The following is a 16,091-nucleotide window of genomic DNA, read 5'->3' as shown; positions in this document are numbered from 1 at the left end:
CCTGACTGTCCTGAAACTCACTCTGTAGACCAGGCTGGCCTTGAACTCAGAAGTCCGACTGCCTCTGCCTCCCTAGGAATTCTTTTATGTAGGTATGCATCAAATAAGTGTAGCCCTGTTGCTCTTCATAGCAGACTTACCACCCAGTTGTAAAGAGGGTGGAAGAGAAGAGGCAGATCTGATCTGAGAGATCAACTGCGAGCTTCCTCGGTGCTCTTCCTGGTAAGCAAGAAGACCAAGGAGAGCGAGGAACACACTAAGACCTAGGCCAGCTCCCATTTCTGCTCTGTGACACACGCTCAGATAGCCCTGCCTCACTGACTGTGCTGGACCTCACGGTGTGCTCCTCTGCCTAACTGATTTTATCTTCCTAGGAAAGAAGTGTACGTACGGACACAAGTGCAAATACTACCACCCAGAAAGGGGCAGTCAGCCTCAGCGGTCAGTGGCTGATGAACTTCGTGCCATGTCTAGAAACACAGCAGCCAAAACTACAAATGAAGGGGGACTGGTGAAAAGCAACAGTGTTCCTTGCAGCACCAAGGGAGACAGCACTTCGGATGTTAAACGCGGTGCTCCAAAGAGGCAGTCAGACCCAAGCATAAGGACTCACGTCTACCAAGACATAGAGGAGAAGCTTCCCACCAAAAACAAGTTGGAAACCAGGTCTGTACCTTCCTTAGTTAGTATCCCGGCCACTTCTACTGCAAAACCCCAAAGCACTACACCTTTAAGCAATGGCCTTCCATCTGGAGTTCATTTCCCACCTCAGGATCAAAGACCACAGGGACAATACCCTCCAATGATGATGGCAACCAAAAATCATGGGACGCCAATGCCTTATGAACAGTATCCAAAATGTGACTCCCCTGTTGACGTTGGATATTATTCCATGTTGAATGCATATTCTAATCTGAGTATCTCAGGCCCCCGAAGTCCTGAAAGGCGTTTCTCATTAGACACTGATTATAGGGTAAACTCAGTAGCTTCAGACTGCAGCAGTGAGGGGAGCATGAGTTGTGGGAGCAGCGACTCCTATGTGGGGTACAATGACCGCTCCTATGTCAGCTCTCCTGACCCACAGCTGGAAGAGAGTCTCAAGTGTCAGCACATGCACCCCCACAGCCGCCTTAATTCCCAGCCCTTCCTGCAGACTTTCCACGATCCCTTAACCAGAGTTCAGAGTTACAGTCACGAAGAACCAAAGTTCCATCACAAGCGTCCTCTTCCACACTTGGCTATGCATCTGCAGCACCCTGCCGTGGGTGCCCGCTCCAGCTGTCCTGGCGATTACCCCTCTCCACCAAGTTCCGCACATTCGAAGGCACCACACCTAGGGAGGTCCTTAGTGGCCACAAGGATAGACAGCATTTCTGATTCCCGACTCTATGATAGTTCTCCTTCAAGACAAAGAAAGCCTTATTCTCGCCAGGAAGGCCTAGGAAGCTGGGGTAGGCCAAGCTATGGGCTGGAAGCATATGGCTATCGGCAGACGTACTCCTTACCCGATAATTCCACGCCCCCATGCTATGAGTCGATCACCTTCCAGAGCCTGCCTGAGCAACAGGAACCCACCTGGAGAATCCCCTACTGTGGAATACCACACGATCCTCCAAGGTACCAGGACAACCGAGAGAAGATTTTTATCAATTTGTGTAACATCTTCCCCCCTGACCTTGTGAGGCTCGTCATGAAAAGGAATCCTCATATGACGGATGCCCAGCAGCTCGCCGCAGCCATCCTAGTGGAGAAATCGCAGCTGGGTTACTGAAAGCATGATGCATCTTTGTGGTGTTGAGTAGTTTTTTGTTCAGCTCAGTTGCTGAGGGAGGTTTGCTACAATAGCACATGTGATCTCCTTCTCGGCAGGGAGGTTATATAGTATCCATTTATGTGAAATACTGTATCATGGAATTGTACGGAACCCCACTGGGTGGACTTATCACAGGATTGCTTTACATTCAAACTTTTTTTTTTTTTTTTTAACATTTCCTTTTTAAAGCTATATACACTTGGCTGGAAATTTCTCCAGTTTGATTTAATAGATGTATCTGTGATCTTTGATATTCCTCTTTGGTGCATCAGGGGTTTATATGCAGCACTTTTTATCCTTGTTTCCTGTCTTATTACCTTGGTGTTTGTCTGTCAACTGCAAGCGATTGCAGTACCTTCCGAATGTGGAGGTCCTGGGCTAGACCTAGCAAACTATGTCCTCAAGCCACGCGTAGCTAGAATCTTTACAGCTTCTTAAGTTATTTTTATTTGGGGAAAGTGGGCTTCTTTGTGCTATAATCATTATTTATAGGAACAAAGATATACTACAGCACTGACTTTATATTTTTAAAAAATGTAAGCTTCCAGTTATGTTAAAATGGAAATAGTACATATTAGAGTGATTCCCGGTATGGCACTTTTTATTATTTTATTTTTGTTTGGATGTTTCCTGTTAAGAAAATTAGTTATTTTAAATGGTCAGTTTAAAAGAAAGCAGATGCAATCAATCGAAAAAAAATGTTTCCATTTTCTTTTTTATGAATAAGGCAAAAGCTGTAACTATTACAGGTTAGGGCTTTGCTTTCTAGCTAAAATGTGCTTTTTGACAGTAGAAGTGGGATTGAAGTCCTTGATTTCCATTAACATGTATTTTTAATCTCTGTCTTTTTGTGGGAGGCACAGTACTGGATGGATAACCCTTTCTCAGTACTTGCCTGTTTTTAATGAATCCAAGTATTCTCAATGCAACTTTTCTATTTCTAATACACTCTAGCTTCCTGCTGTTTATTGAGGCTGGCCTGAGGTGGTCTGATGTGTTGAGGATATGCTACATTTACTGATACTGCACTATAGAAATGGCAATGGAGGACTTGTAAATGGTAACTTAAAGTTTTTGTAAGATATTGTATATTTTCCATTTTCCTGAAGGTAGTTTTTGGGGGAGCCTGCTATATTATTAAGGCCAGACTCTTGCCACAAATAGTGTAGTTTTAAATACAGACTAAAGTCTGTTCTAGTATTAGTAAGGGATATTTCTGGTTGCAACATCATGGGTTTTGCTTGCTGTAGCGACCTTTCTGAGCATCGGAGATGGATCTATGGCAGACAGTGCAGACAGTGCTGTGATGGACAGAGGCTGCCTCTGATATTACTTGTTGCAGCGACAAGTCCAACTCTGCTCCTGTAGTCAGCCTGGATGCGTGGTCTAGATGCTCCTGCAGTCTGAGAGAGGCAAAGCCCTGGAAACCAGAAAGTACCTTTTACTGTTGATACAAATTGTATCTTTTTAACAATAAGAACTATTTTGATTTGTAGATCTAGTTAAAAACACAAATGTGTAACTATAATTAGACTTTTGGGCAACATTTTATCCCTTATTTAAATAAAAAAAAAATTTAAAGGAAATTTGAAGTCTAGAATAGGATAGAAAATAAAAGTAACAATTAAGGTAAATAAAGGTGTCTGTCTTAGTTTTATATATTAAAATATATTAAATAAATTTATTGGCATTTTCTTTTTCCTAAAACTTACCTAGTGTGAACTTAACTTAAAATAAAGGTAAAATGCTGCCTGAAAATAATGTCCAAGCATCTTCGACTAGGATAACATTTTCACTACTTGTGTGACACTGTGTGTTGCATGGAGTAGGATTTGGGTACACAGTAAATGCTTCTAAACGGCATTGTGCATATTAGCATATCCAATAATCTGAACCATGTTCAGCAAACTTAATTCAGGAAAGTGATGTTCTACAGTTACTGCTATTGTGTTTGAGTGAGCTTGGCACACATCTGTTCCCGGAGCGCTGCAGGTGGTGCCACCCCAGCCCTCCCGAGTGCTGTGTCTGAGAGTGACGCAGCCGACCTGTGAAACTGTCCTTGATTCTCTCAGTCATGATCTGAAGGACAAGTTGAAATGTGGAGGCTAAGTGAATGCCAAGAACAGGGTTGCAAATGTGGGGTTCCTCTCACCCAGGCTACCCGGCCACATTGTGAGGCCAGGCTAGGAAGTCAGTTAATGAACATGTCACTTTTGCTTCATACTAGCACTGTGATTGTTTGGAAATGGGCACACTTGACTAAAATGATTTAAGTGAGACCTTAGGTAAAAAGGATATGACTTAAAATTTGGTCTTCTTACATTTTTAGCTGAAGTTGCCCTCTTTTTCATCTTTACTATAATCTCTGCCAGTGTGTGTCATGGAGTGGGTAGCTCTGACCCACCCACTCCTACATTTCTCAGTGCCATTGGCTGTGTGCTAAGAAAAGGTTTTCTTATGACAAGAGGGCAGTCTGTCTGTCCCCTTTGATGAAGCACCAATGCTGCTTTCAGACCTTAAGAATAAGGTGATTGGCAGATTTTAGCTACATCAATTTCTCCAAAAACAAAACAAAACAACAAAACCAAACCTCAGGTAATAAGTAAAAGGAGTCCATTATCAAACTTGTAGCTGATCATAAACCTTAATTTTAGCTAGAACATTTCTTCCCAGTCTCTAATTTCTATTTAAGAGACTAGCTAAAATAAATAAATAACCTGAGATGGTGTGCTAATGAATAGTAAAAGTCAGAATTGGTCAGCTAATTAAAAAGGACTCAGACTGGAATATTCTGCCCCTGAATAATAGACAGTCAACTGTACTTTATGCAGTAATAGCAGTTTGTTGTCCCTGTGTCTTAGTCCAGAGGGAATAGTACCTAACTGGCCAAAATGGCCCTCAGAATTTCCTCTTTTCTTGCATGTAATATAGACATTTCAGTCTTGTTATCCTAATGGGAGTTTGTCACTGACTTAAACAGTGAAAGTAATGGTCGCCAGTAAAATATTTGACACTGGTGACAACTTGAATTTTTGTTTTTATGAAAATACATTTATGAAAATATGTAATTACCTAAAGAGGGTGTTTTATATATACACGTTTGTTATGAAGTATTAAAAAATAGGGGGTTGTCTTTCAATGGATAACATTTTCCTGACTGAACGGTGTCTTTGAGTTGTGAATGACCAAGTCTAGGGTCTATTTGACCAATGATAAGATTCAGAACCTCTTACATGGAAAGAAACACTTGGTTTTATTCTTGGTATTTTTAAAAATTATTTTGATAATTTTAATAGAATGTGTAATTTTTAAATACACAAAAGTAGTATTGATTATACAAATGATTATTTAACATGTCTTTTATGGCTGTATCTATATGTATATAGACAGTAATATATTTATAAAACAATATACTTTATGTTGTATCTTTTAGTTTGTAATGAATGTAAGTATGACTGTGTATGTGAGCGAGCACGCACATGTGTGTACACGTGCACACACGTGTTGATGTGTCTGTCTGCCTGTGTTTGAATGCTGAAACCTCTTTCCCTGACCTGCTGGGATTTACTCTAAAATGTATTTGGGTTTTGCTCCTTTTAATACCCGTATTCCTTATTCGAGATAAAATAAGAGGTACAGTTTTCTAGTCTGTCTGTTGCCAGGTGGCTCTTCCACTGTATTAATCTCTAATTCTTAGAGAAGGCCTGACATCAAGCAGATTATGGCTGGAGATAATGACTATGTTCCAAATATATTAAAAGTGAACCCCACTGTGATGTGAAAGTTTCAGGATCCACACCAATGAACAGAATCAGCCTAGAAGATCGAGTCATCCACACACCAGAGTTGGAGGAGGCCTGGTACCTGTGACAAGGAAGACGCGTGTGTTCTAGATGCTCTCTCTGTAGGATCTGGTAGTCAATAATTCAGGCTTCTCTGAGAATCAGATAGTCTCTTTACTGTACACCTTTGCCTTTACAGCGTGACAGCCACAGGTAGCATAGAGATGAAAATGTGACCCTTTAAATAAAATTTTATTTACAGAAACAAGCAACAGGCCAGTTTTTACCTGTGGGCCATTCCCCAGCCCTGTCCTTGAGGGAAGAAAGCCAGACATCTTAAGCAGTAAATTCTTGTGCATGTTAATATAATCACTAACTGTACCTCAGCAGCCATCTAGAGGCAGTATGATGTCACTGGTGTCCTTCAGAAGATGACTGTGCAACAGTCACATCAAAGCATTTGTTAAGTTCATCACATCCATCATTTGAGATGTTACTTGTCTAGCCACCAAGAAATCTATAAAAGAAAGGTATCAGTATTGGGAATTTTGCTTAAGTTCTTATTTTTAAGTAGGACTCCTTTATCTTTTGTTTCTTAGTGGCCTCGTGGGCCAAAAACCAGCGTTTTAAAAAAAAAAAAACAAAACTCAGCCACATGTTTTTCAAAATTGCATTTGTCAGTTACATTTTTCTGTTAGTTTTTTGTCTTCTGATGCTTAACAGACTTACCCTTCTTTACAAGTGAGTTTAAAGATTAACATACCGTAACTTGAGTGTCAGATTTCTCTGTAGTGTTTAAAACTGATTAGAGCAATGAGTGTATTTGTTACATTGTCACTCTTAATAAGAAACATGCATCTTCTGTCTCTGTCTGATGTTCACTATGGAGTGTTTAGCTACCTTAGGGACTGCCATGGGAGTGATGTTCCCATGAGCACCGGTGAGTCTGAATTGATTGAAGGTACACACCACTGAACATGCTCATTCACACTGCTTCATTCATGGTATCTCAGCAATAACACTATCTTTACAGGATTGTTAAATAGCTACGAAAACTACCGCCTACTTAAGTAGTTACACCTTCTTTTAAAATTGGAGTGCAGTCCTGGCTTTATCAGTGTTGATGTTTTGTCTGTTACACCCTCTCACCTCCTGCCTGTCACCCATGTTCTGTCAACACTGTCATATTTATACATGGCTTTTCCCCTAGGATCCTCAATCCTTCAGACCTAAACACAATTTCAGGTTTTGACCACTTGACAGTAGAAAATGTCTATGCATGTTTTCAATCCTTACAAACCTATAAAGTTTCATTTCTTAATCCATGTACTGAACTTTCTGTCCAGGTATTTCAGGTGAACAACAAGATGCTTCCCAAAAAAGCTTTTCCCACTTCTATCTAAAGCAGCTCATGTCTTTAAGAAAAAGAAGTGTGTGGTTGTTTTGTAAGGTATAAACACATACATTGGTGTATGTATGTATATATATATATTTCCTCTGGGGTTTTTTTAATTATAAATTTTCAACCTTCTGTGAAATACTCACAAACGGTCAAATACTGCAGACAGGGTATACCCTCGCTGTCAGGTCTTCTATTCCTCCCAACTGTAGCTGTATGCCAGTAGAGAATTTCCTTACTCATCCTTCAAACTTTTCTTACAGGAAAAATAAGGTAATGAATATGTTTAGATCAACCATTTTATAAACATTCTGCTTATCACTATCTGTTCTGTATGTTTCTGTATAGAACTTTTATAATTCCAAAAACAGTGGAAATAGCTATATGATTTTGCCATAGAGGGGGAAATTCTAAGATATCCATTTTTCTTGTGGTAGGTGGTTGTTACATGAAAAAATAGATCTCATATGATGGCATAGATGCTAAGTAAACAAAGCATTTCCTTTTCTGTTCCCCTGGCTTTCTCAGATGCTGTGATTAATGACATTGGGCTACTCTGAAAGTTGTACACATGTTCAGCATTGATGTAAATGTTAGAGCCACAATTAATTCCTATTAAACTGAAATTAAATGTCAAAAACTAGTCATGACTCAAAACATGGTAAGAGTGTTTTCTTTCTCTTAGTCTCTAAGATGTTTTGTTTCTGGTGATTCTGAAGTGCCTGGTTGTTTAGCTGAGACAGTGTGGTTGTGGATAGGGACTTTATCCACTGAGTTTATAGAAAGTCTGGAAACTGTAGGTGTGCTTGTTCTGATGAAGGCCAGCAGGGCATTAAAAGGTACTGAGCAGGCTTCTCTTCATGGGGCAGTATAGACTGGGATGGTATACCAACTTGGGGAACTGTGAACTCTAAACAGGCTCCAAGTGCATCCTTCAAAGTCTCTTGTCTTGTAAGTTAAACAGGAGTCTAAAGGCAACATGGTCAATATGAGTAAGTATTAAAAAAGAAAAAAACAGCAGACCAAACAATAATAGATAAGTTTTATTTTGTTGCTAGTTGAGGCTCAAAACCCTAGATGACTATAGACAATGTGTCATTTCTTTCAGAGATTGGGAGAGACTGCAGGCAGTGGTCAACATGTGAAACTCGTGCTTGAGTGTATCTTGCACACATTAGTATGATGAGAGACACCACACACACAGTTTGCCGGATCAAGCAGATGAGCTGAGTCTTTCCCAAAGCCCCTTGTAAAGTGGCACTGACACCTTTTTCCTGTCTGTAGTACACGAGAAGGAGGAGAACTCCATGGCAGGGACAGATGAGTGCAGTGCTGCCTGGCCCCGCTCTTGAGCCTTGAGATGGGGAACGGGACCCCTGCTGACCTCCAGAGCTTGTCTTCCTGACCCAATGGCAGGACTTTTGGTCAGTGGAAATACTCTACTTCTGTTGTGGTCATCATAACAGGATGTTCTGATTAAATTCTAGTGGGATTTCCCTCCTCTGCCACTTTGCAGACCTTTGCTTTGCTTTTCCTCCAGTGTTATCCCTAAAACTGGCACTTTCCATTGGCCAGTGTCCGCTGGTCATCTGCCCCTTCTCCCACTTCATTATCTACATATGAGCTGAGCACTTGCAGTCTCAGACTATGCTCTGGCCAGGCTGCACATGCACGTGAAGCATTGGCGCTCTTAGTTGCCAGAGACTCCAACATATCCAAAAGCAGGACATCAAAAGCACGTCGAGGGAGAGGCGTCTAGCCTTCCCAGGACTACTTGAGCCCAAAGAGCAGAAGTTGGAGTAGAGTGCTAACTAGACCTAGTCCTTGCTTTTTCTCAGGTCTAGTCTTGTCTAAAGACAAATGTTAGCACACATGGAGGAGTTAATACATGGTTATACATTAATACTCATCAGTGCACGAAAGAGAAGTGTCACAAAACGCAACTGTAATGTTGAATTTATTCAAAACAAAGTACCTGGCCCTGGGCCTTTGCCACCCTCCTGTCATCCCCCAGTTCAGAGGCAGCTGCAAAGCTGAGAGCATCCTTAACTGCCTCTGGGAGTGAACCCAACCAAGGCTGTCAGGGATATTAAGATAAGCTAGCTGCCAGGAACTGTAGGAAGACAAGGAGCAACTGGCTTTGAAAGATTCTCCATCTCTCTCACAAGAACAAGTCTCTATGGTGACATAGAAACTGTGACAACCCCCCTGGGAAGAGTCTGGGGCAAGGACACAGTGACTTTAGCATGAGCTTTGGAGTAGTGCCCCCATGTGAACATGACTTTGATATTGAAGCTTGGCTATGCCTTCCCCTGTAGATGGAGTCATTTCCCACCTCGTCGATTTTCAGTTCAGTGATGATGGAATATGTGGGTCTCAGGATGAAGGCGCCTGGGTGTCCATGCTTGGGGACTGCTGGTTCCTCTCTGGGGCAGCCTCTGGTCCAGAGAGTAGACTGTGGAGGGAGGGAGAAGCCCCACTGATGCTTGTCTTCTGTAGTTCTGAGACAGGAGACTGCTACAAATATCACAGATCCCTTCTCCTTTGTCTGGTCACCTCTGTACCTTAGTCCAACGGTTAGTCACTTGGCCCCTTTGAAGAAGCCAGGCATGTAGGTCATAGCCTACTGTCCAGCCCTGCCATTTCAACCTCTCTAAAGCAATGGCACACCCATGTACAGAGGCCACAGACTGGTGAAGGGAAGGAATAGCTAACAGCCATGAATGGATATTTAAGGCTATTTAAGTCCCTTACACTCTGGGCAATGATTTGTGGCACTCCTGGTTTTGTTCCTGCATGTCAGTCCCACCCAATCCTAACAACCAAGGCTCCTAACAGTCTTGATCAAGATATGTCCCCTGGTGCCCATGGTCCTAGAGGTATGAACACAGGCACGTCCACCACAGGGATGCAGGAAGGCTAGCCCCTGGCCCTCAAGAGCTAAGTCGAGATAAATATCAGGACAGTCAGATGCTCAGGCTATGGTTCGGTTATGGTGAGTTTCTGGTGATAAAACCTTAGTCCCCAACAATCTGAAGGTAATGTGACCTTTAAGGGGTAGGACTTCATGCACAGGGCACCATCCTTAGAAGGGTTGTTTCAGTTACCATAGGACCAGAAAACTTAGGAAGTGAGCCTGCACTCCATCCTTCCTCACTCAGCCAAAACCCCTTCTGTCTCTTCACTGGTGGTACGATGGGCACCCCAGCCCTCAGCAGGACCACGAAGCCAGGATTTTTGGATGATCAGATTCATAAGTCAAACTTCGTCAAGTACTCATATCCTATAGTCTAATACAAGTGACAGACTACTGCCCTCTTAGAGTTTCTATTGCTGTGATGAAACACCAGGAGCAAGTTGTGGAGGAAAAAGGTTTATTGGGCTTACACTTTCACAACATGGTCCATCACTGAAGGAAGTCAGGGCAGGAACTCAAAGTAGGCAGGAGGCAGGAGCTGATGTAGAGGCCATGGAGGGGTGCTGCTTACTGGCTTGCTCCACATGGCTTGCTCAGCCCACTTAATAGAACCCAGAGCTTAGAGCCCTAGAGTGACAGCACTCACAATGGGGTGGGTCCTCCCACATCAATCACTAATTAAGAAAATGCCCTAAAGACTTAACTACAGCCAGATCTTATGGGGGGATTTTCTCAGTTGAGGCTTCTCCCTCTCAGATGATTATCTTGTGTCAAGTTGACAAAACTAGCCAGCACAGGACCTCACCAGATAGTCTCCAGGTTCAGTCTCAATGGAAACTCATGACCCTCAGCGCACCCAAGAAGAAGGAGGATATCTGAGGCTATAGGTAGACTATTGAAGGCAACGTATGGAGCCTTTGTGTAATACAAATGGGAAGGGTGGTAAGGAAGGCATCTCCACTGGGGTAGACCAGACTGCAGGAAGACTAGAAAATGGATTCCTACAGAGGCTTGGCTAGGAAGCCATGCTGGGCTGGGACATTCGAAGGCTTCATTGGCTTTGCATCTAGCAGCCTTGGTGGTAAAGGCTGGAGAAACACTTGATACGGTTGTCACAAAAGCCAAAGGGGAGAAAGGCGTTTGAAGGAATTCTTGTGTTGGTGGAGTGAAGTCAGGCAGTGAAGAGTATATGCAGAGTAACTCGTGTGAACTCAAGTAGGTGAACTCTATGGGGACGATACCCATTTCAGGGACAGCTCAGGGTCTGGGAAGCACCTCTGTCAGTGTCCCCTCTCCAGCTCATCCCTCACGTGCATTCCCATGGTGAGGAAGTGTCATGCTGTCTCCTGATCTGTGGATGTTTGACTTACAATTCAGTGAAAAGCTGAATCATACAACTCACTTCTCCTACCCTCGCTGAAAAGCCTGGCTATGCGCTTGTTTATCTGTGCACTGGGCTCTCTCTGTCTATGGTCTTATTGAGAGAAAATAGGATTCTGTCCTTAAATCACCATTTCAGGGTAGAAGTACAGCGGCATCCATTCACCTTGTGTTCTGCCCAGTCTGAAGTGAGTGCAATGCAGAACCACTTGTTTGTCCCCAAGGCCAAAGCCAAGGCCAGAAGAGGGTATTGATTTGTAAGAATTACTCATGCTGACCAAGGAAGGTTCACTGGCCCCTGTTGAGCAAATGCCACCCAGCTGACTCAGCCTGGAGAACATTTGGTTCTTGCAATGTCTGAGGAGAACAATAAATACAACTCGTCCCTCCAAACAAGTGCTTCTAGGTCTCGAGTGTGGTTCCTAGGGAAGGAGCCTTGGTCTCACCCAGGAATGTGATAGCAATGGAGATGCTTGAGGCAGGGCTGTGGTCTGTCTGCTCTACCACAAAGTCCGAGAAAGGATTCCAGCAAGTTTCTTAGCAAACCTTCCAGGTGAGTCAGATGTACATTAAATGAGAGACACAGGACAAGAGCAACGAAGCAGGAGATTGCGTAGGTGGGGGTGAGAATCACAGTGCACCTGGCAGAAGTTCCTTGCTGGAGTATGCAGATCTAGCTGGGTGGGGTAGCTCAACCTCCTGTCTACCACTGAATTCCAAAAAGGCAAGGCCCACCCTCCAAGTTGGGGAAACTAGACTTTCTGCAGACAGCCAGCTCCCCCAAAAGAAAACATGAGAAACAGTGTTGTCCACAAACTCTGCAGTCAATGCCTGCATCTTCCCGGGAAGGAAAGCAGAAGGCATCTTGAGCCAGGGCCAGAGTGCTCATCTTATGTCTGGGTTCTCTGGGGAGAAGGGAGACCTCCCTAGCCATGTGTTCCTTCAGGGAGCATGTGAGGATGTTGGCACCTGGAAGGTGTTGTCTTCTCTCTCTCCGATGGCAACACTGTGGGCTCTGCTGTTCTGAGCCATCAACTTCCAGTCCATTTGTCCATTGATATGCGAAGAGTCATAAAAGCAGCGTGGGCAGAGAGGGCCTGCTGTGTTATGCCTCTGCATAGGGCGCTGGGCTTGTGAGCACTGAACACAGCACTCTTACTCCTCCTGCCTCCGTGGCCTATCTGTGCTGTCCAGCCACCTTCTGTTCAATAGTAAAAGCCGGTGACTTCTTTCCCTTTTCCGAGACGTATTACAAACAGAAATTAAGTGTAGAAATGGAGGTATATGGCTCATTCCTTCATTTCAAACACCCTAGTCTACAGCAGAAGAGTAAGGTCCCTGGCTGGAGCAACTGGTTCAAGGTTCAAGCCCCGATCCCCACTAATTTATAGCAGATCACACACTGCAGCTCCAGACTTCTCACCTGCTGAGGAAATCCTTAAGCCTCCTCAGCCTCTGCTTCCAGGCAGTCTCCCAAAGCACTACCCCATACCCTACCACAGCATATCTTTTCTAATGGCTTCTGCCTGTGTCAATCACTAGCCCCAGCCAGGAAGGATCTGTCCAGAAAAGCAGCATTGACTGTGGCTAGAAGGCTCTCTCTTGAGCAGAAGACTGGAGTCTCTGGAGGGTCTGCTAAGAAATGGAATTAAGAATAGTGTTGAAAAAACCACAAAAAAAAAACAAAAAAAAAAAATTGCAAAGCCGGGCGTGGTGGCGCACGCCTTTAACCCCAGCACTCAGGAGGCAGAGGCAGGCGGATTTCTGAGTTCGAGGCCAGCCTGGTCTACAAAGTGCGTTCCAGGACAGCCAGGGCTATACAGAGAAACCCTGTCTTGAAAAACAAAAAAACACAAAAACAAAAACAAGAATGGCGTTGATACAGCATGGGCATGGTCAGTAGCTCACAGCCTAATGAGTCCCACAGGCTTCTGGTCCTTATTTATTTATTTATTTATTTATTTATTTATTTATATACACAACAAGTGGCCTTCCCTGTACTCCCAAACCCTGCCTCACCACAGTATGTTCCAATCTAGTTGTACGCCAATTCCTGTGTGTGGCCAAGGAGAGGCCTACTGAGAAATTTGATAAGATACCACCACTACAGCAAAGCACATGATTATCTTTTAAGTTATAAAAAATGCTGATATCAAAGGTCTTTAAGTGCAAGAGAGGACAGTGTGAATATACACTCCTCTATAGTAGATAAACAGTGCTGTTGATAAAGGGCTGTCTGATCATGTGCCCTCTGGATAGCTCTCATACCCTGAAAACCTCTGATCAATGAAAAAAACATCTATTGTGACATACCTTGTATGTATTTTTATGAAAACTCTTTAAAGTTTACCTCTGTGCCTGGCAAGTACCTGACACATTCTTTGCAGGCACAACACATTCCTAAGGTGACAGTTTGCAATGTGACTCAGCTACCTGAACAGCCACCCTAATGTCAGACTGCTGAGTCACATTGCAGACTGTCACCCAATGCTTCAGTCCTCGTACATTCAAACCTCCCTCAGCCAGGCCGGGTGCCACTGCATGAATTACTAATGCCGCCTCACATCCCAGCTCTGCCCTGAACCCTCCTCACCCTTCTCCAAACCCTGACCTGCGTCTTAATAACACTTAGTGCAATTGGAGAAGGCAAGAAACTGAGACGAAGCAGGGAGGTCCTAGTGGTCGAGAGGACCTGTTAGCGAGTGTTATAGCCACTGCCTGCCACGAGGTGCAGAGAGAACTGCAAACCCAGGCTCCAGATGACATTAGAATATATTTATTGCTATATGTATATACAATTATACAAACAGCCCAGAGGGGAGCCGTATGTCACATCGATTTCTGCAGATTCCACAGGAATACACATGGAAGGGGGTTCACGCCACCAAGTTTGTTCTCTAAGTCACATACATTTTTTTTTTTAAAAAGTTGTAAAGTCTTGAAAATTCTCCCCATATAGTCCATCTTATGAGCTAATTAATCATGCAGAAAAAAGGTGTTGAGGGGAGGGGCAGCCTGGGGGATTTCCAGAGGCTTACGCCTGCCAGCATGTTTGAGAAAGTGGTATCTCAAAGCCAAACTTAGCAGATGTTGACTCAGGACTACAGGGCTGCAGACATCCCAAGTCCCGGTCCATCTTCTGAGGTCTGACTTTAGGAAAGGCAGTGAAGAAGTACAGGAAGACAGGAACAGGAAGAGCAAAACCCATAGCAAACAGGCGAGGGGAGGAGCATCAGCAAGCGCCCTGGTCGATGAAGATACCAGAGTGTGGGAGTGTGTGTGTGTGTTCAAGACTCAGGGCTGTCTCAGTACATCCTTAGTCTAAAGCCACTGTGGGTCAGCCACCTGGGACCTGTACAGAAAGAGGACAGGAGAGTCAGGGAGAAAGAAGAAACTTCAACTTAAATAGTACCAGGACGGGTTGCCAAGGGCATGGCCTTGAGAGTTCTTGTTTAGCACTCTGGGAATGTTCAGGGGCTGTGCAGGGGGTGGAACGCTGCTGAGAAGAGGCCAGGGGGCACAGGCTGCTCTCTGACTCAGCTGGGCTTCAGCTGGGCTGGAACTGTTCAGGGCCTCAAAAGAAATCAACCACAGATTTGGGAACATTCTGACCCCAGAATCACGTGATGGAAGCGAAGTCACAGTCACAGGCATTTCTGCTATGAAGGAGAGGGTAGGGAGGAGAACCCGAGGAGTGGGCACATCTGCTGACACTAGCTCTGTGTCACACACCTCAGGTCACTTCCTACTTCAAGGACCCCACCCAGAGAGACCTTGTGCAGAGAACCTAAGGCCTGAATGTTGAGAACGAGAAGCTGTGATCCACACAGACACACTGAGCCAGCAGCCCCATCAGTCACTTGGCTATAATCTGGTCCTGAGACTGTAGGGGGCTCCACCACTCAGCAAAGCAGCCAGCTAGTTTCTGTTTTGTGGCTATGGATGGTGAATTCTTGCCAACAGAATCCCACAGGCAGGCTGGATGACAGTTTTGGAGGGAAGCCCTAAAGATGGAAGAGCCGAGGCTAAAGGGACAACTGAGTCCTGTTCCACTAACAACAGACTGCGGAGGCCGCAGCCCTTCCAAGGCTGACAACTATATGACATTTCAGCCTGAAAGGCAGCAATTGCCAGCTCCCTCGGTCCCTTCATGAATTCATCTCTGGATAATTCAAAACCTGTCACTTGAGCCTGGTGGCTCTGGTGAGTCACACAGGCACCTTTTCTCTTCTTTTGACAACAATAGCTTGGTGACAGCCTCCCTCAAAGGCATCACCTTGAAGGGCACATTCTCAGCAGGTGAAAGTCACTGAGACAGTAGCAGGGCAGCCAGCCTATTCTAATCTGGGGTTTTTACCAATCAAACATAATAGGGTAAATGAATTTCTGTACTGGAAAAAAAGTTGCAGAGAATGGTGTCTGTAGCAATCCGTAAATGTTAAGGATGTGTTTCCAGCAGAGATTTTTGTTCAAATAGCAGGAATAAGAACAGCCGAATTCTATGAAGGGTCACACCCATTTCTGAATGAGTGAAAGCAGAGGCAGATGGGGGTCCTGCAGCCTTCAAGTTAACTTTCCAACTATGACAGTTTCGGTGGCGTCAAGAAGTGTCTGGGATGGCCATCACAGGGAAGAGAGGCCCCTTGGTATTGCAAACTTTATATGCCCCAGTACAGGGGAATGCCAGGGCCAAGAAGCAGGAGTGGGTGGGTAGGGGAGCAGGGCGGAGGGAGGGTATAGGGAACTTTTGGGATAGCATTTGAAATGTATATAAAGAAAATATCTAATAAAAAATAAATT

The 16,091-nt window shown here is 44.2% G+C and overlaps 2 protein-coding genes across 3 annotated transcripts in view; one reads left to right on the top strand and one right to left on the bottom strand.

Moving 5' to 3' along the window:
• Zc3h12c (zinc finger CCCH-type containing 12C) overlaps positions 1 to 7,644 on the top strand; it is a 60,251-nt gene extending 52,607 nt beyond the window's left edge. For both annotated transcript variants that reach the window (XM_029481638.1, XM_021171199.2), the window contains exon 6: positions 375 to 7,644. In XM_029481638.1, the coding sequence (XP_029337498.1) occupies positions 375 to 1,771 (1,397 nt within the window). In that variant the 3' untranslated portion in view covers positions 1,772 to 7,644. The remainder of the gene's footprint in view (positions 1 to 374) is intronic.
• A 6,500-nt stretch (positions 7,645 to 14,144) lies between these two features.
• Rdx (radixin) overlaps positions 14,145 to 16,091 on the bottom strand; it is a 55,656-nt gene continuing 53,709 nt past the window's right edge. The window contains exon 16 of the mRNA XM_029481639.1: positions 14,145 to 14,643. The gene's annotated coding sequence lies outside the window, so the exon portion shown is untranslated. The remainder of the gene's footprint in view (positions 14,644 to 16,091) is intronic.

This window comes from Mus caroli, chromosome 9 (assembly GCF_900094665.2).
Source record: "Mus caroli chromosome 9, CAROLI_EIJ_v1.1, whole genome shotgun sequence".
In the NCBI taxonomy this organism is placed as follows: domain Eukaryota; kingdom Metazoa; phylum Chordata; class Mammalia; order Rodentia; family Muridae; genus Mus; species Mus caroli.
The sequence above is the reverse complement of the archived record's forward strand: the minus strand, read 5'-3'. Positions and strand labels throughout refer to the sequence as shown.